Raw genomic sequence first — 21,159 nt, forward strand, 5'->3', positions numbered from 1 at the left:
TAATCCCCTCTCCTCGCGCACCAGGAAATAAAGAGGGAGGAAAAAGTCTCTTGCCTCTTCGGCAGGTCCAGACTTTTACCTGGACTCCCTCCCGGCTAGCCGCGGTGCACTAACGCCCTACAGGCTGTGTTCACGCCGCCAACCGCCAACCCCAGTCCTCTCCCGGCGCTCCGACTGAAGCCCGAGCCTCAGCTCCCAGCCCCGCCCGCCCCGGCGGGTGAGCAGACCAGCCTCTCGGCTGGTGAGTGCTGGTCGGCCCTGATCCTCTGTGCTGGAATCTCTCCGCTTTGCCCTCTGCACCCCTGTTGCTGTGCTTTCCTTCGCGGCTCCGAAGCTCCCCACCCTCCGCCACCCGCAGTCTCCGCCCGAGAAGGGGCTTCCTAGTGTGTGGACGCTTTTCCTCCTTCACAGCTCCCTCCGGCTGGTGCAGGAACCGTCCCTATCCTTTTGTCTCTGTTTATTTTTTTCTTTTGCCCTACCCAAGTACGTGGGGGTTTTCTTGCCTTTTGGGAGGTCTGAGGTCTTCTGCCAGCGTTCAGTAGGTGTTCTCCTCTGATTCATTTTTGAGTTAATTTTTCTGAGTGGCATAAGATAAGGGATGCAGTTTTATCTTCTACATGTGTTTATCCAGTTTTCCCAGCAACATTTGTTGAAGAGACTATCATTTCTCCACTGCATGTTCCTAGCGTCCTTATGAAAATGTGAGTTGACTGTATATGTGGAGGTTTAATTCTGGGCTCTCTATTCCGTTCTGTTGGTCTGTGTGTCTGTTTCTATGCCAGTATCATGAAAGTATGTTTAAAAGCGTCTTTAACGGTTTATTTGTGTGTTTGTGGATGGAGAAAACAAGTGATTTTTGTATGTTGATTTTGTATTCAGCAACCATGCAAAATTTATTATTTCTAGTAGTTTACCTGTGCTTTTAAAAATTTTTATGTATACAATCATGTCATCATGAATAATGGCAGTTTTATTTCTTCCCCAATCTCTTATTTGTTTGTCTTGTTTGTTCAACAACTTGTAGACTGAATAGGAATAATTGTTAAATAAGAGTGGTGATAGTGGCATTGTTTCCTCATTTCCCAATTTACAAGGACCAACATTTCTCCTTTTTCTCAGATAAGCAAGTTGTCTTCTACAGTCAGCTCTCCATATCTGTGGGTTCTGCATCCACAGTTGGTTGAATACGTGGATCAAAAATAGCAATACTTGGGGGTTTCCCTGGTGGCGCAGTGGTTGGGAGTCCGCCTGACGATGCGGGGGGTGCGGGTTTGTGCCCCGGTCCGGTAGGATCCCACGTGCCGCAGAGCGGCTGGGCCCGTGGGCTGTGGCCACTGAGCCTGCACGTCCGGAGCCTGTGCTCCACGGCGGGAGAGGCCACAGCAGTGAGAGGCCCGCGTACCGCAAAAAAAAAACCCAAAACAACAACAACAACAACAAAAAAAACAAGCAAAAAAACCAATACTTGGAAAAAAATTCTGGAAGATTACAAAAAGCAAAACTTGAATTTGCTGAATGCTAGCAAACATTTACATGGCATTTAAATTGTATTTACAGCTACTTACATAGCATTTATATTGTATCAAGTATTGTAAGTAATCTAGAGGTGATTTATGTATATGGGAGGATGTGCATAGGTTATATGCAAATCCTGCACTATTTCATGAACGGGACTTACATAAATAGTTCCAGGACTTACATCCTGGAACACAGGATGACTATTCCTAGCTTCCTGAGAGTTTCTGTCATAAATGAACAATACCTTTTATCAAATGCTTTTCTTATTGTTTCTACTGAGAATACTTTTTTCTCCTTTATTTTATTAATATGGAATATTACATGGATTTAATTTTAAATGTTAAGCCTACCTTATTTTCCTGGAATCAACCCAGATTGTGATATATCATTCTTTTAATGTTCCAAACTGAATTCTGCTTGCTATTATTATGTTTTAGATTTTTTTCATCCATGTTCAGGAAGGTGCTTGGTCTGTAATTTTCCTTTCTCATAATGTCGTTTTAGATTTTGCTACTTCTGTTTTGTTGGTCTAATAAGTTGGGGAGTGTTCTCTCTTTTTCTGTTCTTTGGAAGAATTTGTGTAAGATTGATGTTATTTCTTCCTCAAGGGTATACGCAGAATTTGTCCTTCTAGCCACCTGAATCTGAAACGTTCCTTATGAGACAGTTTTAAAAGTTTTAGTTTAATTTCAGTTATGGGCCGATTCATATTATTGTATTTTGTTTCTCAATTTTGGTAAGTTGCATTTTTAAAAAGAATTTATTCATTTCATCTAATATTTTTAAATGTTTGATATAAAGTTTTTTTAATATTTACTTAACAGTTTTTACTCTCTGTAGGAATCGGGTTTTTTTTCATTCCTGACCGTGGTTAATTATAGTTTTCCTTGATAATACTTGTCAGAGGTTTTCAATTTTATTAGCTTTTTTTAGAGCACTTCTTTTGGGGTTATTTTATTAGTACTTTTATCTATTTCCTTCCTTCTGTCTTTGGACTATATTGCTGGGAGTTTTTCCCTTCTAAATTCTTGAGATGGATATTTAACTTATTGATATTTCAACCTTTTGTCTATTTTTTTTTTGCGGTACGCGGGCCTCTCACTGTTGTGGCCTCTCCTGTTGCAGAGCACAGGCTCCGGACATGCAGGCTTAGTGCCCATGGCTCATGGGCCCAGCCGCTCCGCGGCATGTGGGATCTTCCTGGACCAGGGCACGAACCCGTGTCCCCTGCATCGGCAGGCGTACTCTCAACCACTGTGCCACCAGGGAAGCCCTGTCTTTTTTAAAAGATAAATTTATTTATTTATTTTTGGCTGCATTGGGTCTTCATTGTTGTGTGCAGGCTTTCTCGAGTTGTGGTGAGTTGGGGCTACTCTTCATTGCGGTGGGTGGGCTGCTCATTGTAGTGGCTTCTCTTTGTTGTGGAGCACAGGCTTTAGGTGCATGGGCTTCAGTAGTTGTGGCTTGTGGGCTCTAGAGCGCGGGCTCAGCAGTTGTGGTGCACAGGCTTAGCTGCTCTATGGCATGTGGGATCTTCCTGGACCAGGGCTCGAACCCACGTCCCCTGCATTTTTCTTTAAATTTTTGTACTTGCTTTAAGTGGTTGATCCTCAGTTCTTAACTATATATTTGCCTCTCCTAGTTAGAGTTTCCCTTTCCTATAGATTGTTCCTTCTTTTCTACTTAGATAAGACAGTATCTTTATTTTAGAGTAGGTTTAATATTGATGAACTCTTAGTTTTTGCTTGTCTGAGTAATTCTTTCTCTCTCCTTCATGATAATCTTGCTAGGTGGAGTATCCTAGGTTCCAGGTTTTTCCCTTTTAGCACTTAAAATGCATCATGCCACTCCTTTCTGGCCTGCAACATTTCTGCAGAGAAATCAGCTGATAGTCTTACGGGGTTTCCTTGTACGTGTTTCTGTTTTTCTTTTGTTGCCTTTAGAATTCTCTCTTTAATTTTTGCTGTTTTAATTATGATATGTCTTATTGTGGGTCTGTTTGGGTTCATTGTGTTTGGGACCCTCTGTGCTTCCTGTACCTGGACATCTGTTTCCTTGTTCAGATTTGGGAAGTTTTCAGCATAATTTCCTCAAACACATTATTTATTTATTTATTTGTGGTACGTGGGACTCTCACCGCTGTGGCCTCTTCCGTTGCGGAGCACAGGCCCCGGACATGCAGGCTCAGCAGTCATGGCTTATGGGCCCAGCCGCTCTGCGGCATGTGGGATCTTCCCGGACCGGGGCACGAACCCGTGTCCCCTGCATCGGCAGGCGGACTCTCAACCACTGTGCCACCATGGAAGCTCTCAAACACATTTTTTAATCTCCTTTTCTCTCTTTCCTCCTTCTGGAACCCATATAATGTGAATATTGGTATTCTTATTGTTATCCCAGAAATCTCTTAAACTGTTTTCATTTTTTAAAATTTGCTTTTCTTCTAGTGTTTTTTTTTTTAAATTTCATCTGTTGAATTCTTTATTTCTGATTGGGTCTCTTTGATGTTTTCTAGCTCCTTGTTAAAGTTTTCATTGTGTTGATCTATTCTTTTCCCTAATTCAGTTAACATTTGTATTATCAATGCTTTGAATATTTTACCTGATAAATTGTTTATTTCTGTTTCATTATTTATTTTTTCAGGGGTTTCTCTTGCTCATTCAGTTGAGAGCAGTTCCTCTGCCTTTTTATTTTGCTTAACTTTCTCTGCCTCTATGAATTTAGGTAAAACAGTTACCTGTTGTCATCTTAAAGGGATGTTCCCATGTGGGAATATCCCTGTACAGACTCCGTGTGCCCCATGCCTTTGGAGGGAGAGCTGGATTTGACATGGATGCAAGCCAGGTCTTTCCTCAGGGTGTGCTGGCAGCTCTTACCTTGGTGTAGGGGATGGGGCTGGAAATGGAGGTGCTAGAGCTGAAGCCGGGTGTATGCCAGGACTTCCTCTCTGCTCAGTGGCCGTCACCACCCTATTGGGTGCAGGGTCTGATTCCACGTGGCCAGAGCAGACCCCCTGAATGTTGGCCCCGAGCTGCTGTTTCCTTTAAGTCTGTGTTTTTCCCTCTCCCAGCGCCAGGACCCTTGCCCCAGAGTGGGGTGTGCTGAAGCAAGTGGGGCCCGTGCAGGCCTTTGGCTCCTAGCTGTTTGCAACGTGCTGCCTGTGCAGGAACCTGTATTTGTGTGCCCACTCCGCTCAGACGCTGCCTTGGGAGCAAGTCCCCTTTCCCCTCACAGCCGATCCCCGCCCCCAGCCTCTGCCGCCCCAAAAGTGGTCCGGAGCCACGTCGCAGGGCAGCTGGGCTAGTGTGGACTCTCAGAGTGTGTTAGGGGGCGAGGTGTGATGAAGCGGCCGCCATCAGAATCTGGGCTGCTTCTGAGGCTCTGCTTGAGTAAGCTGCAACAGTGGTCACTGCTGCCCCACCCGGACTCTGTCCTGGGACCGGGGTCCCTCTGTGTCCCATGTTAGCATCCTTTCCACAGTCATGCCTACCCCAGATCCAGCCCTACAGTGTTATGTGGATTGAGTGGGGCTGGAGTGTTCCTTCAGCTGGGGCTGGGGAGCTTGGCAGGATGGTCAAGGGAAAACCAGCAGCCACTAGACAGACCTCTCTGCCTTGGGGGTGCACTTCCAGTGCTCGTGTACCTCACAAGTGGAGTCCAGGCTTCCCTCAGCCCTCCTGTTATCATCCTGGCTGTCCTCCAACCAGCCAGGGGAGCTCACCTTCCCCGCATCAGGCACCAGGACTGGGGCCCCCAATCTGTGGCTTAAGCTGCTCACCCCCAGGGAGGATTTCTGCTCATATAATCTCCCTTCTCCCGAGTCCCCTCCCAGGCACAGGTCCCAGCCCAGTTGCTCTCCTTCTCTTCCTATACGATTGCATGTGTATCTTTTTTTTCTTTTTTTTTGCGGTACGCGGGCCTCTCACTGTTGTGGCCTCTCCCGCTGCGGAGCACAGGCTCCGGACGCGCAGGCTCAGCGGCCACGGCTCACGGGCCCAGCCGCTCCACGGCATGTGGGATCTTCCCGGACCGGGGCACGAACCCATGTCCCCTGCATCGGCAGACAGACGGACTCTCAACCACTGCGCTACCAGGGAAGCCCCATGTGTCTTTTTTACAGCCTTGGTTGTACAGCAGTCCTTCTGCCAGTTTCCAGTTAGTTTTCAGTGAGATTTATTCCACATGTAGATGTGTCTTTGATGTGTTCATCAGGGGAGGTGAGCTCCACATCCTCTTTCTCTGCTACCTTGACTGATCCCCTGTTACAGCATTTTAAAAAGACCAGAATTTTAAAAAGACTAGAATCTTATAGCTTCCAATGATACTGACTCCTTAAAAAAATAGTCCATTTACTGCTTTTTGTCATTAATCTGTTTTTTTTTGTGGCTGCTTTTAAAATTTTATTTTTACCGTTTCATCCAAAAGTTGTGCTATATGCACCTATGTGTGGTTGTCTTACATTTATTCTCTTAGGCTTCATAGGGTTTCTTAAATCAGTGACTTGAATGCCTTCTCTCATTTTTAGAAACTATTTATTTATTTAATTTTGGCTGCTTTGGGTCTTTGTTGCTGTGTGCAGGGTTTCTCTAGTTGCGGCGAGGGGGGCTACTCTTCATTGCAGTGTGAAGGCTTCTCATTGCAATGGCTTCTCTTGTTGTGGGGCATGGGCTCTAGGCACGTGGGCTTCAGTAGTTGCAGCACACAGGCTTGGTAGTTGTGGCTCACAGGCTTTAGGGCGCAGGCTCTGTAGTTGAGGCACATGGGCTTAGTTGCTCCACAGCGTATGGGATCTTCCTGAACAGGGCTTGATCCCGTGTCCCCTGCGTTGGCAGGCGGATTCTTAACCACTGAGCCACCAGGGAAGTCCCCTTCTCTCATTTTACAATGTCATCAGCCAGAACCTCTCTTCAAATTATGCTTCAATGTTATTCTTTCTCTGTTTTCCATTTTTTCTGTCAGTCTATTTACACATATGTTATAGTTTTTCACTGTGTCCCTTGTCTCTTATTCTCTGCAGTATCAGCCATCCTCTTGACTCTGTTACATTCTAGATCGTTTCTTTTGGTGTCTCTTCAAATGCACTAATTCCCTATTCAACTGTTTCTAATTTATCATCAAATACATCTGTTGTATAGTTTAATTTTGGTTATTTTATATATCAGTTCTAGAATTTCTTTTTTTTATTGTTCACGGTTTTGTACTGAAATTCTGCATTTTGTCTTTTATCTTCTTGAGACTCAACATAATTATTTAACAGTATGTGTCTGATAATATCTGATGCACTTGTGTGTCTTTTTCTGTTTATTAATTTTCTTTTATTTTTGATTTGTGTCTCCATGTTTATAGTTATTTTTTATTTTATGCTGTGCAGATACCTAAATTGACATTATCTTTTTTGAGATAGGATTTGTGTTGGATTTTGCCAGGGACCTGGGACACTAGCACTCCAGGCTCACCTGGAGTTACATTCAGGGATTTAGAAAATTTAAAGTTGAATTTCAGCCCTGAGAGGACTGTCTCCTTCTAGTTTACCTTTATTCCTAGTGTGATGGTGTTTTGGATCCTAACCTAAAGCAAGGGTGTCACTAAGAGCAACCTCTACAGAGACACTAACTTCCAATCCTTTCCTTGATAACCTGCAGTCAAGTTCTCACAGAAGCCCTCAGGGAGTGTCTGCTCCCTAGGTGTTTGTCCTCCCCTGGATTCTTGCTTTTCAATTCTTCCTTAATTTAATACTCCCCTCCCCTTTATTTACATTTATATTTATTCTACTGAGAGGTGTATAAATGTGTGTATGTGTGTGTGCGTGTGCGTGCACACACACACACAAACTGTCATGTTTTTAGTCTCCAGCAGAAGGGCTGGTTCTAATGACCTCTTCTGTCATTACACTGGTTATTATTTTTATAATGCACATACAATTTATAGCCAGTTGCTTTCACGTGTCAACATACATCATGAAGAAAATGTTACAGGGCATTTGATGGGATAGGATTTTAACAACTCTTGCTTACTCTTACATACCATAATTTTCAATTCATAGTGCTACTTTTGGAAATTCTGCTTTTCTCTCTTTCTTAAACATAAATAACACTGAAATAAATATATACTAGTATATGAATATTTTTTACACATTACTGATTTATTTTCCCCTTAGGGAAAACTTCTTTAAGTAGAATTGCTGGTTCCAAAGGGATCAGTATTTTAATTTCTTAAAAATTAATGAATTTTTAATTGAAGTATAGTTGATTTACAGTGTTGTGTTAATTTCTAGTATACAGCAAAGTGTTTTATATACACACATGTGTATATTCTTCTTCAGATTCTTTTACGTTACAGGTTATTACAGAATATTGAATTTAATTCCCTGTGCTATACAGTATGTTCTTGTTGGTTATCTATTTTATATATAGTACTGTGTATTACAGCACTGTGTATCTGTTTCCCCCCAAAATTTAATTTATCCCTCCCACCGCATAGTAACTGTAAGTCGGCCTTCTATGTCTGTGAGTCATTTCTGTTTTGTAAATAAGTTCATTTTTATCATTTTTTAGATTCCATATAAAAGTGACATCATATGATACTTGCCTTTCTCTTTCTGACTTACTTCACTTAGTATGATAATCTGTAGGTTCATTGATGTTGCTGCAAACAGCATTATTTCATTCCTTTTTATGGCTGAATAATATTCCATTGTATATATTACCACGTCTTCTTTATCCATTCATCTGTTGATGGACACTTAGGTTGCTTCCATTTCTTGGCTGTTGTAAATAGTGCTGCTCTGAACATAGGAGTGCATGTATCTTTTTGAATTAGAGTTTTCTCCGGATATATGTTCAGGAGTGGGATTGCAGGATCATATGATAATTCTGTTTGTAGTTTTTTAAGGAAACTCCATACTGTTCTCCAAAGTGGCTGCACAACTTACATTCCCATCAAGAGTGCAGGAGGTTTCCCTTTTCTCCACACCTTCTCCAGCCTTTGTTATTTGCAGACTTTCTGATGATGGCCATTCTGACTGGTGTGAGGTGGTATCTCATTGTAGTTTTGATTTGCATTTCTCTAATGATTAGTGATGTGGAGCATCTTTTCATGTGCCCATTGGCCTTCTGTATGTCTTCTTTGGAGAAATGTCTATTTAGGTCTTCTTCTTTTTTTTTTTTTTGCGGTACGCGGGCCTCTCAATGTTGTGGCCTCTCCCTGTTGTGGCCTCTCCCGTTGCGGAGGACAGGCTCCAGACGCGCAGGCTCAGCGGCCATGGCTCACGGGCCCAGCTACTCTGTGACATGTGGGATCTTCCCGGCCCCATATCTGTGGTTCCTGTCCATCTGCAGATTCAATCATACACAGACCGTGGAGCATGGCAGTATTTATAACCCCGTGTAAGTGCACCCTCTCAATTCAAACCCACATTGTTCAAGGGTCAGTGTCCTCTTCCAGGGTTGTAATTTCTTATTTAATTATGAACCAGGGGTGCTTTGGGAAGTCACATTCACGTGTTCTGTCAAGAGCTGATTAAATGGCTACAGTATAATATTAACTGTGTCACGATTGTGGCAAAAATGTATATTATCAGTTTGAAAATGATGCAGTAGTTTAAAAAGTCTACACTATGTTAGTATGAAATCCTGTGCAGTATGATTACAGCTGTAGAACATATTAAAAGAAGGATTAGAAAATATTACACCCAGTGGGTGCTGTTGTGTATAGTACTGATTATTTATTGTTTTTTATCTCCCCTATTTCAAAACGACTCTATATAGTTTGCTGTTGTTTTTTAACGATTAAATGATCAATGCAAACCAAAATACTGTGAGTACAGTTCAGGCTACTCTCAGTGCATCTACTGTTTTATCTTTCCAGTCATAAAATGTTCAAATGAGTTAAAGTAGATAAATGGATTTTCCATCAATTCCCTAACATTAATAATGTGTTCATCACCACCTTATTCCAAATAGTATTTACAATGATTAGTAAGAAAAGTAAGATATGGTAAAATAGTAAAATTCAGCCATGAGTGCACAAAAGAAAAAAAAAAGACAAAACTAAGCTGCGGGGGGGAACATAAATGGAGGTAGGAATGAGGCTAATCAGAAGCATACATTCTGGAACTGGAAGACACGTGGCATGCGGGCCATATACCTATTTCAGATTTTCCAATAGCCAGAACAAAAAGCACATCGCGTCCATGGCATTAACAAAGCACAAATAAACTCAGTACCATCCAGGTATTTAATTCCTCAAATGAAGCTGTAAAGTTCCAAGATGAGACCTTTGATCCTCAGAACCCTTCTCCTGAGAGTGCTATGGAAGGGGATGGACACACCCTCCATGTACTCTCTGAGGGCCTGCTGTATTGTTCTTAGTGGTCACGCCCAGGCTCAGCTGGCTGGAGCAGTTCTTGAGGCTAGTGTGACCAGGTGCAGGCTGAGAGCCGTCTGCTGGCCTGACACAGATTTTTCTCTGTACTCCAGGGATGAAGAGCGTGCATGTAAAGAAATGGTCGTGTGCCGTACTTCGTGGCAATTTTCTACTTTTGTTGCCCTCAGTCAAACTTTCCATGTTTGTTAGGAGAATGCACTTGCTGGGATGTCTGGGATACACGGACTGTATTTACCACTCAAATAGACACCCTTTGGCCTTGAAAGACAGACAGTGGAGCTGAGGCAGTGCTGAGACCTGAGGAGGTGAACAGCCCAGACTAGGATTGTTCCCACATGCAGGGCAGCCCATGGCCACGCACTGACACGTCCTAGGAGTGTCATAGGAAGGGCGGCCATGCCTCTCAGGGAGTAATCTAGATCCTCCCCCATGCACAGAGCGAAGGCACGGTTAACAGAAACGTTACTAAATATTATCGTAAGGTGACAACCAAATCCTCATCTTGACTACAACAGTTTCAACAAAGCACTCTTAGAATGCCTCACTTCAGTTGTTAAAATTTTCTAGTGGGCCCTCTAAAATAAACTATTTGTGAATTGCAGCACTGAATTATTTGGGGGGTTATTATTTATAGGCCAGTTAAAAGATGGGGAAATATCTGCTAAAAGAAACTTTTCTTTTATGGGATCACTAAGTTGTGGCCTGTTTATGCCACTTTCAGGTTGTGATTTTAAATATTCTGATCTGCCTCAGGTTGAAAGCATGTATCTGTTTTCTTTAATAGGAAGAAATGATCCAGTTCAACAAAAATAAAAACCGACTTTAAGAATTTAAGGCGGTGGAGTAGTGTCAGGGAAAAGTGTTCCTGTTTTAACTCATATAAAACTATGGTGTAATTTGTTAAAAGACACTTTTATTGATCTTGACTCTTCCAATTCCTTAATACTCATTGTGTGTCTGTCATGTATACAGAATAAAACCGGCGGAAAACAAGGGGTATAGGATGTGGTTGGTGACTGGTGGCAGGAAGCTTGCATGTTCTACTTGGGAAAATAACACATTCATGTCTGAAATGTTAAACAGAAATACAACAGAGAAAAAGACATGGGTGGATGGTTGAGGAAATGCCACAGGGCGGTTGTTAATTGAATTCAAAACTTAGTGACAATCAGCACAAATGCCAAGGGAACTTTGCCGACTACACTTTGCTCACCTAGATTCTCAAAATATAGCAAAGATTTCGGGCTGGTTCAACAACCACATGGTGTTGTGTACATTTGATGACAATATTTAATTCCTCTAAAAGGACTTTTTAAAATACAGGAAATGTGTGATTATTCTAATGAAACATAGATTAAAAAAATCAAAACAAGTAGTAGTCATGGTGCTTATACTTGAATCACACTATGTGGTTTTCATAGCTCTTTCCACATAGTGTTTGCACCCGTCTCACTCCAGTCCTGCGAAAAAGACAAGAGCAGGCAGTTTTCCTGAATTACTGGTGAGAACACTGAGGCCTCATAAAGTTATGAGATTTGTCTGGGGTACAGCACTGATTATATCCTAGGAGTTTTATCTGCTCCATATGTTTCTTTATATGGTATAGTTGTGAATAGGTTTAGATATAATGGATCACTTGATACCTTTGTTTTCCATTTGATGCACACGAAATACTCTTCTGGTACCTTGTTAATAAGCAAGTGAAGAAAATGAGATCCCTGGCTCCAGCCGCTGCTCATGTTGACAAACCATCTCTTTTGTTTTCTCCTTTTATCTGACAAATTCGTTAATTCAGTAGACATTAAGTGGCTTTTATGGAGTTGTCTTAATATTCTCAAGTGCTTGGGGAGATTTACAGAACTTGTGTACACATCTCACGTGCTGACGGAGTTCAGGCAGTTGAGGGGTGACGAGCTACATTCAAGACCGTGTTCGGTCACTGATCTGGATCACGTGCTGGTAGCTGTCAGCATAAGGGGTGGCCGGCGTCCTGTCAGAGCTGTGTCTTGGGAGTGGGGAGGGCATACCCCAGCTAGACCTAATCATCGGTTAGATTCCATGGGTGGGGAGGCTAAGTGGGACCTTCTAGTGGAGTGGAGCTTGATTTAGGAAATGCAGGGAGATGAATCTGGGAGGATGAATGGGAGGAATATAGAAAAACTTAAACGACAGGTCAAAGAGTTGACATCTGATTCTGTAGATGTTAAAGAGCCATGCAAGAGCTTTGTGTTTGCTTCTTCTCTCCTCGTGGAGCCACACGATGAAGGAGAGGTTTTGTCATCACAGAGCTGTAATGTATTCCAGTCCTGGGGTGGGGCTGAAAGACTGAAGGACTGGCCGGGCTGTTCTGGCATTTGCAGAGTGGCTTGTAGCAAGCTTCATTTTTCAGTGAGCGATGAAATCCTGAGTGCAAACATTTGTCCCCCTAGCTGCTGGTGCTGCCTCTTTTATGTGGAGCAGATGAAGTCCAAGGCTGAGTGGGTTTACTATTAGGATGATGACGCTAAGTCAGAGTTCCCCTTTTAGGAAACATACCTCTCGCTCCCCTGGCAGCGAGTGCTTGACTGCTCCTTACATGGAAGGTTCAGGTGATATGGACATGAGGGTGACAGGATTCTGTGCCGAGTGGTTGCCGACAGCCTGGGAGTTGCTTCCTAGACCAGCGCTGGATGCAGCACCGTCAGGGCATCGAGCCTTGACCTCGCCCCTTGCCCATGTCTTACTTTGTTCTTGTAAGAATGATGTCTGATGTTTCTGCTGGTCCATATTCATTGAATTCCTTTATTTTACCAATGAGAGCTCATTTCTAGTATCATGCTAATTAAACCACTCATTTTGCCAATGAAAAGCTACTTTTTTTTTTTTTTTACTAAAGTATTGTTGATTTACAGTGTTGTGCCCATCTCTGCTGTACAGCAATGTGAGTCAGTTATATACATATAGACATTTTTTTAATATTAGTTTCCATTATAGTTTATCACAGGATATTCAGTATAGTTCCCTGTGCTATACAGTAGGACCTTGTTGTTTATCCATTCTAAATGTAATAGTTTGCATCTACCAACCCCAAACTCCCAATCCATCCCTCCCCCACTCCCCTCCCCCTTGGCAACCACAAGTGTGTTCTCTTTGTCTATGAGTCTGTTTCTGTTTCATAGATCAGTTCATTTAGATTTAGATTCCACATATAAGTGATAGATGATATTTGTCTTTATCTTTCTGACTTACTTCACTTAGTATGATAATCTCTAGGTCTGTCCATGTTGCTGCAAATGGCATTATTTCATTGCTTTTTATGGCTGAGTAATATTCCATTGATGGACATTTAGGTTGTTTCCATGATTTGGCTATTGTCAACAGTGCTGGAAAAGCTACTTTTAATATTCAGTAGGCCAAATAGCAAAGCCTCTGGTGTCAATCAAGGTATGAATACTTGAAAGATGTGACTGGCTGACTGGCTGAAATGCTGGCCAGGTCTGCATTGGGACCCTTCCAATTCAATATCACTGACCCAAGAATCTGAGTTCTCAGTTAGGGCCAGTGACTGTCCCTAAAGGTGAAGTTTAAACTAAATGATCTATCCATTGCATTTTACTGTTGACACTGAAGAATATTTTATGAAGTTCTTAAATTAACTTGTTAAACAAATTACAGAAATATCAGTGCCTCTCCATCCGTTCAGTCGAGTTCACAATTTCAGCATGGTGGTTACAGCATGTTTTTTGTTATTCTCTCGGCTTTACTTTTTATGTTGATCAAAAGGTTTAGGGAAATATACCTGTAAGGAAGGAAGACGTCACGAAGAGAACCCAGGCCTTGTGCACATTGCGAGCCTGCGTCCTGAAGCAGCTGTCACCCTGAAATCCTAGCGGGCAGTTTCGCAAGGTGTTCACGGGCCTTGGTGTGGCGTCTTTTGTGAGGTTCCCACTTGGCTTCCTGGCACGAGGTGTAGTTATGAGCCTGCTTCTCATTCTGTCTGGATTCTGTTGGTCTGCAGCTGGGAAGAGCTTTCTTTGCCAGATCCCTGCCCAGTTCTTTTTTTCTTGGCAGGTTCATTTACCTTTTTTTTTTTTTCATAGTTTGTTTCCCAAACAGTCCCCAACCTGGAACCATGATAATCAGTTTCCTGGGCTTCCTGCTCTTGAAGGTGAGGAAGCTGTTATGGTCCTTCATGCCCAGCGCTGCCTGTTCTCTGACCTTGCCACAAGTGTTTAAACAGATTTCAAAGGGACATCGTATTCCTGTGCATTGAAGATGCCTCATCAGGGGGCTCTGTGATTGAGTGGATTTTCTGACCTTGTAATTCCATGTAGGCCCACGTGGCCTCCTACCCCCAAAGACAGAGACTTAAATCTTACCGTAGAATAGAATTTGCAACAGGTATGGTTATGAAAATGAAAAGACTGTGAGAATGAATATTTATGTGATGAATCTTCACTGACTTGTATAAAATGCTGTTTAATGTTTTATGGATGTTTGCATGTATATATATGCACACCACACATATGTTTATGATAGAAATGATGTTGCAAATATCAATCAAGAAGGCTCCATTTTTTTCATGATTGAATTAAAATAGCTTATTATTATTTTTTTGAAATATAGCAAGATCAACTTTACACCTGGGCTGCAGTTAGTCAACCTACACATTCACTGGATTATATAGAAGGGCAGTTTCCCAGGAGAGTCCCAGCTGCTTGGCCACCGTCTAAACCTCCTGATGAAGAACACAGGCCCAAGGATGCTGACACAGGTAGGGCCCCGGGAAGAGTGAATATTCTGAAAGTAACATCGAATAACTGTGCAGTACCTACTGGGTATTGAGTCTGGGTTTCCCTTCAAGTATTTCTTAGATTATAATCTGCATATAACTCAAGCTAAATCACCGGGAAGCTTGTTAAATTGAAAATTCTTATGCCCCATCTTCAAGGCTGCTGAGTTCTGGGGAACGGGACCCTGGGTTGTCCAGTTACTACAGTGTATATAAAGTCCGAGAACCACTGCTTCGGGGTCCTGCTGTGGCCACCACCCCGGGGGAAGCTGCACACTCCGCATGGACTGAGAGCTCGGAAAGGAACTTTCTGCCTACTGGCTTCAAGGGTGGTAGCCACCATATCTCTTTCCCCTGTCTCTTCCCTTACTGCTTTCTTTGAACTTTTCTTCGTTTTTTTCTTTGCCTTCAGAGATAACTGACAGAGGCAAAATAGAGAAACATGTTTTACTAAATCTAATTTTTAAGTAATTAAAAAAATTGTTCAGTGTTCGGTTGTAATATTTTTCTAAAAAGTATTTCCTTTTGGTTTTTTTCTCTTTGTCTCTTGTGTCATCCTAAAATATTTTGTGTTATTTTTGAAGGTAACATGAGATTAATGTCAGCTTTATATGTAGCCTGAAGCTAGGAAAGCACTTTGTATTTATTGTATTGAATTAAGAATCCTATTTTTGTAACAATGTTTTTATGGAATTTGGTTGTTTATCTAACTCATGAGCTCCCTTTAAAGCCAACAATGACCCACACTGTCAGGGACTTTATTCTAGGCTCCTGCCCAAAGGTCTGCAGAGGGGCCTAGTGCTTATAACCTCTGTTTTTCTCCCAGTCCTGGAGCGATGCATTTACCTGTTTCTTCTTTGCACTGAGGCACTTAATGGGGGCCCACACCTAATGCTGCATGTCCCCCTTTCACTGTCTGATGCTTTTGAAACACTGCTTAGTGTTTACTTGGTGGACTATACTCCCTGAAATGAACCACATACAAGAGATGCAATGTAGGACACGTGTTCTGTGTAGGGCTCTGCGTTTCCTGTGGTGCAGAGAACAGTTGATCAAGGGCCAAGGTAGACCTTCCGAGACGAGGGGGTGCTGACATAATAACACATGAAAAAAACAAGCACATAAAAGCAAATTTAGTTTTAAAAGGAAAAGCATATAACTAAAATAATGATCCCATTAACTACACTATTTTATTTGTTTATGTTAAGAATTACTTACTGGTTAGGAAATAACTAGGTGTAGATATAGTAGAATCAGTCAATTTCAATGAGTTATTTTAACAGTTGTTCATATCTTGTGTTTTACATCATTGATTAGGATGATGTTTTCATTTTTTTCTTCCCTAGTGTGTCTACTTCTCTCAATTTTAACTGATATGTTACTGATTTTATTGTATATTGGAGGAACACTAGATGGAAAGTTAATTAGTGATCATCTGAATTTTAGTTTGGTAGGAGATGATAGTCGGAATTGATGTCAGGAAGTTTGTAACCTAGTTTTTTCTTCATTATTTGATGTAGCTTGCAAAATGCCAGAGCAGCAATTTTTAATATAAAAACTTGTTTCCTTTTAAAATATGCCTTCTTGAAGAGGATGATGGAGGTAAGTAGAAAATAGTTTAATGTAGTGACTTGTTTTTCTCCAATTGATCTGTTTTAAACCCAACAGCCCAACAGCTGTTTTGTCCAAATTGTCTAATGGCCCTTCTAAACTTTTCTTGCTGTGAATCTATGGGGCATTCTCATTCTGGGGCATTCACCTTCCGTGTCGTAGGCAAGCAGTCAGTTGTAAGAGTGAGAATGTAGATAATGTAGTAAAAACTGTGCATCGAGTCTACTGTTTTAAAAAAAATAAGTATGAATTGTAGTCTTTGATAATGTGATTATTAAAAGTGATAAACTATTTCCAGTGCACTTGACTGTGATTGGTGCAAGGGTGTCACGGCTAAAATCACTGTTTGCAGCATCTGGTCCCTTTCAGTTTTAACTTAAAGAGCTCAATGACTTTTTTTCTTTTGGAAGAAGAAAGACTTGTGGTTCCATCTTAAAAAATTGCCTACTTGGTTTTTCTTTTTTTCCCCCTTTTGGCTCTTCTCCACACTGGTTACTACTCCACATGTCTGGCTAATTCAGATTCGTGGTGCTGCCTTTCTCGGAAAACTCACTTTTGTTTTTCCATGATCCATTTTGTGAAACGGGTTTTTCTCCACCTTCACCTATTGATGTAGAAACGGACCCTCTGCTATGTGAGTCTGAGTGCAGAGGCTGCGGTAAAGCCTCAAGGGCTGTGGATTCCTGGGAATCTTCGGTTCCCAGCCTGTTCCCTGCAGCCTGTCTACATTGCCTCCACAGTGGAGCCTGGCTGTCTGAAGTCTGTAGAATGTTTCCTGGAAGGACAAGGCTGGAAGGGAAGTTGGGAAGCAATGTGCTTGCTCCAGAAGTTTGTGGCAGAAATAGTAATAAGAAGAAAACTTTTTGCTTACCTTGTTTTCTCTTTCTCTTTACTCTCTTCATTTTCCTTTACTTATTTGATACAACCCACCTCCCTGCCACGGTGGTTCTTTCTTCTAGAGCCCCGTGGCATTTTATTCATATCTCTATCATGTGGATTATTTAGATATGTAATTTTCCTGTCTCTACATATCTGTCTTCTGTGTAGACTCCCGACATTTCAAGACCTTTGGACACCTATTATATACTTAAATATTTGAGTGAATAAATGAAGACCTTTTGTTGAAAAAGATAAATAAAATATCTACTCAGCATATGAATGCAAGTATCTGACGGAATGCGGTGTGCTGAAACAGCTTGAGGACCATTTTAGGGGCTCACTACCAAGCTTCAAAAGTTATTTGATAGATTTACACAAAGAGAGAATTAACTTTAGTTTTGAATGTGTGACGAACAGAGTCAAGATGTCTGGGTGTGAACAGAGGCTTGATCATTCTTGGTGTGTCTTTGGAAAATCAAGGCCCTTATCTTCCTTTAAAAATGTGAATGATCAAGAGAGTGAATGGAGGACTTACTTTAGAAAGGCAGTTCTGGACACACAAAATCCTGGAAGAAAATATGGAAGGAGAGCTGTTAGAAACATGACAAGCTTTTTGTGTAGAAATCTTAAAATATCTGTTTACATGCTGGCTGAAAGAATGGTAACCCACCTTGGCTTCAAAAAAATGATCTGAGCAGCTTATGAATATGTGAGGTGTACAAGAGGATTACAAAGGAAAACAGATTAAACTGAAAGGAATTTAGGATGGGGCAATAAAATGAGGCTAGGGTGAACTAGCATCCTGAAGTGTATTTCAGAAGGACTTGCAGTTTTTAAAGGTAGTTGAAATTTATGCCTTGGGTTTAAGGTAGAAGGGAAGTGGAAACAAGTCTGTATCATGCCTTGTGTGTCTGTGAAATGAAAAGCAACAGTCCCAGAAGGACAACTTTGCTGTCCTCTAGTATCCAAAAGAAGTCTTTCTACTGGTTCTTAATAAAGGAGATTCTGTGGGATGAAATGCAAATAACAGCATTCTTACCCTATTTCCAGGTCTGTCCCAATGCTTTAACACATGTTCACTTGAGGTAAAGCAGAGATTCTGTAAGGGGCCGGGGGATGTTTGATGGCATTCGTCTCTCAAGGAATAAAATGCTCTAGAAGAGATCAACTGTGTCTCCTGGAAATGATTCTCCATGTTAAGTTTTATTTTAATCAGCCTGCATTTCCCCCTTATATACGCAAGCTAACGCCCATGTGTGGACAACCTTTGTTGGCAATGACGGGAAGATCCAGACTATTAAATAATCAAATATGCAGAATAGTGTTGACTCCTTTTAGGAAAATTACATGTATAACCCCATCTTCATTTGTGGAAGGACAGGGTATACCAGAAGTAAAGACATCTACCATTTGTTAGGCCACTAATCGTAAGTCATGCTATTTAAATGAAATTTAATGAATTCTCTTTCAATTAAATTGACTAGATTTGAATCAAATTGATGTATAGAATTAAAGAAGCATAATTTAGTTATTTTATATAAGTGCATTTCTCACTAAAATGTAAGTTTTTAGAGATTTCTTAGTTCATTTTTCAGAAAGCATATTTTGTATATTTAAAGGGGTGATTTGATTTACTTTCCCTTCTTACCAGAGTGTCATGTCCTGCTTATTTTTCTTGCTGTCCCCTCTACAAATGTAAAACTCATCCACATGTGTTTTGTTTTATAAGTCATAGGCTTATTTGTGATGATAGAGAGATCATTTCTAGAACATATTTGGAATTGTGGGGAGTCCAGAACTGTTTGTGAGGTAACTTTAAAAACATGGAACATTTGAAGTTTTGTCAGGAAGGTTATTTCTCCTACTTTGCTTCACAGTAATATTTTAAAACCAGTCTAGTTTCTTAATCCTTAGGGCAGGTGAGTGGAGGAGTTGGCAGTTAAGATGTGCCCTTGAGAGCTTCCCTGGGTCACTCTGAAAGCAGCCGTCCTGTTGATGAAGGGGGCTGTCTGGACTGTCTTCTGACGCGGGGCTGAGGAGGAGGGGCTCCCGAAAGCTCCAGGCCCTGTGGGGAGGATGTCGGGGTGAGGGCCTGGGGGTTCACACAAGGGGTCGTCGCTCTGAGGATGCTGGAACCCAGTGGGCTTCTTACCTGCCTGCCCACGGGCTCCCGACTCGGCTGGTGCTCAGAAGCAGCTCACTGGGCACAGCCCGGGCCCTGGTTTCCCTCTACGGGCAGCGCTTTTTGCGATTTTTCATGCTTCTCTTTACTTTCTCTTTCCCTTCCTTCTTTTTTCTCTTTCTTACTTTTATTCTCCCCTATTTTCTTTCTCCTTGACATTTATTTTTCTTTCTTCTCTTGATTATTCTCATTCATTTTCCCCTTGCTTTATAGTTACTCTATACATTTCTTTCACCTTAACATCTTGACCCTCTAGAACTCCTGTATTACAGCTTATGATTTTGAAGAGAATATTTTGACGTATAAATTTCTCCTAGATGTCATGACACACTGATTCAAGGAAGTAAGTGTAGTGAAAGAGGTGAGGGTGGGAGAATGAACTCAATTCAGGTAGCCATTGAATTAGATAGAGAGAAACTCAAAGTTTAGGTGTAGGTGATCAAAAAATTGCAATTTCGATAAGTCTTTCTAGTTCATTGTTCTGGTGAGGTCTACACATTCTTTTTACCATCAGAGCCAGAAGTTTGCTTTTTTGGGCAGGTCATGAGATCTAGGGCTATAGAAAAAAGCTGGGAAACCCTGTGTGCGTCTCTATGGGAAAGAACTATTCGTGACACCCCAGGAGACCCTGTGGGCTCTTCCTGCACCATCTACCTAGAAAGGCAGGAAGAGAAAATGTTCTAGTCTGTACAAAGCCCCAGGACCTTGTCTCAAGTCTCTTGTGTTTGGGAGGATTTGGAGGTGACGAAAACCAGCAGAAAACAAAAGGCATTCAAGAGTCTGGATTTGCTTTAATATTAACTGTCCTCGCTTTGATGTTAAAGCTCTTTCTTCAAAACTGGCCAACTCTGGTGTTGTGTTCAGAGTAGAAATTTGTCAGTGTAAGAGACAAACGTTTTGATTAACTTAGTGAAATGCGGTATTTGGGAAAAGGCCTGCATTGTTAATATTCTATTGCCACAGTGACACGTGTTGGTGAGTGATTATGTCATGCTGTTCTCTGTGATTTTGTCCTGAAAGATGTTCTCTCAGCTCAGGTGCAGGCCCAGCGCCCACTTTCCTGGGGCTCCTGCTTCGCTTCCATGGTTTCTTCATTCTTTGATCTCTCCTTTCATCTCCTCCCACAACTACTCAACACATATTTTAAACATCTGCGGTGCACCGGGCACTGTTGTGGATGCTGGGGATTCATTAAGAAAGAATCTACGAAGTCTTTCTTCACAGCGTTTGACTTAGTCGAGGGGAGAGTGAATTCTGCAGGCTTTCCTTAGAGAACCCACACTGTGGAGAGAGAGAGGGAACAGGGTGCTCCTGGGAGCAGGTGGGGGCGGGGTCACAGAGTGATCTTGGGAGCGGGTGGGGGCGGGGGCAAACATTCTCGCCCTGCCCCCATTGGACATCCTGTGGCCAGAGCGGGACTGGTGTGTTACAGGGTGGCAGGAAGGTCAGTGTGGCCAGAGCCCTGTGAGTGGGTGTGGAGCCAGAGAGGTTGGGGTGTGGGCAGGTGGAAGGAGGTCCGTGGGCCCAGGTGGAGACGGTGCTTTAATCCAAGTGAAATGAGAACTTTCAATTTAGTTTAGCAATATGTTGTACGATTTAAACCACGACTGCCTTTTATTTTTTCTATGCATTGTCACATACATGTCACATACTAAAATGCTGCTGAATTGGGAAGGTCTGAAGTATCCCTCAGAGCGACAGCTGTGTGCTGTCAGGTGTCTGGTCTGCATGCCAGTCGGGGGCCGGGGGCAGCGTGAAGGTCAGGAGACAGACTCATCTTTGTCTCACCACCAGCCACTGTGTCGGGGCCTCGGTT

The 21,159-nt window shown here is 42.1% G+C and overlaps 1 protein-coding gene across 1 annotated transcript in view; it reads left to right on the forward strand.

Moving 5' to 3' along the window:
* Positions 1-21,159, forward strand: part of FMN2 (formin 2) — a 322,361-nt gene that overhangs the window by 78,449 nt on the left and 222,753 nt on the right. The window contains exon 3 of the mRNA XM_032609063.1: positions 14,506-14,653. Within this exon, the coding sequence (XP_032464954.1) occupies positions 14,506-14,653 (148 nt within the window). The remainder of the gene's footprint in view (positions 1-14,505; positions 14,654-21,159) is intronic.

Source organism: Phocoena sinus, chromosome 16 (assembly GCF_008692025.1).
Source record: "Phocoena sinus isolate mPhoSin1 chromosome 16, mPhoSin1.pri, whole genome shotgun sequence".
NCBI lineage: Eukaryota > Metazoa > Chordata > Mammalia > Artiodactyla > Phocoenidae > Phocoena > Phocoena sinus.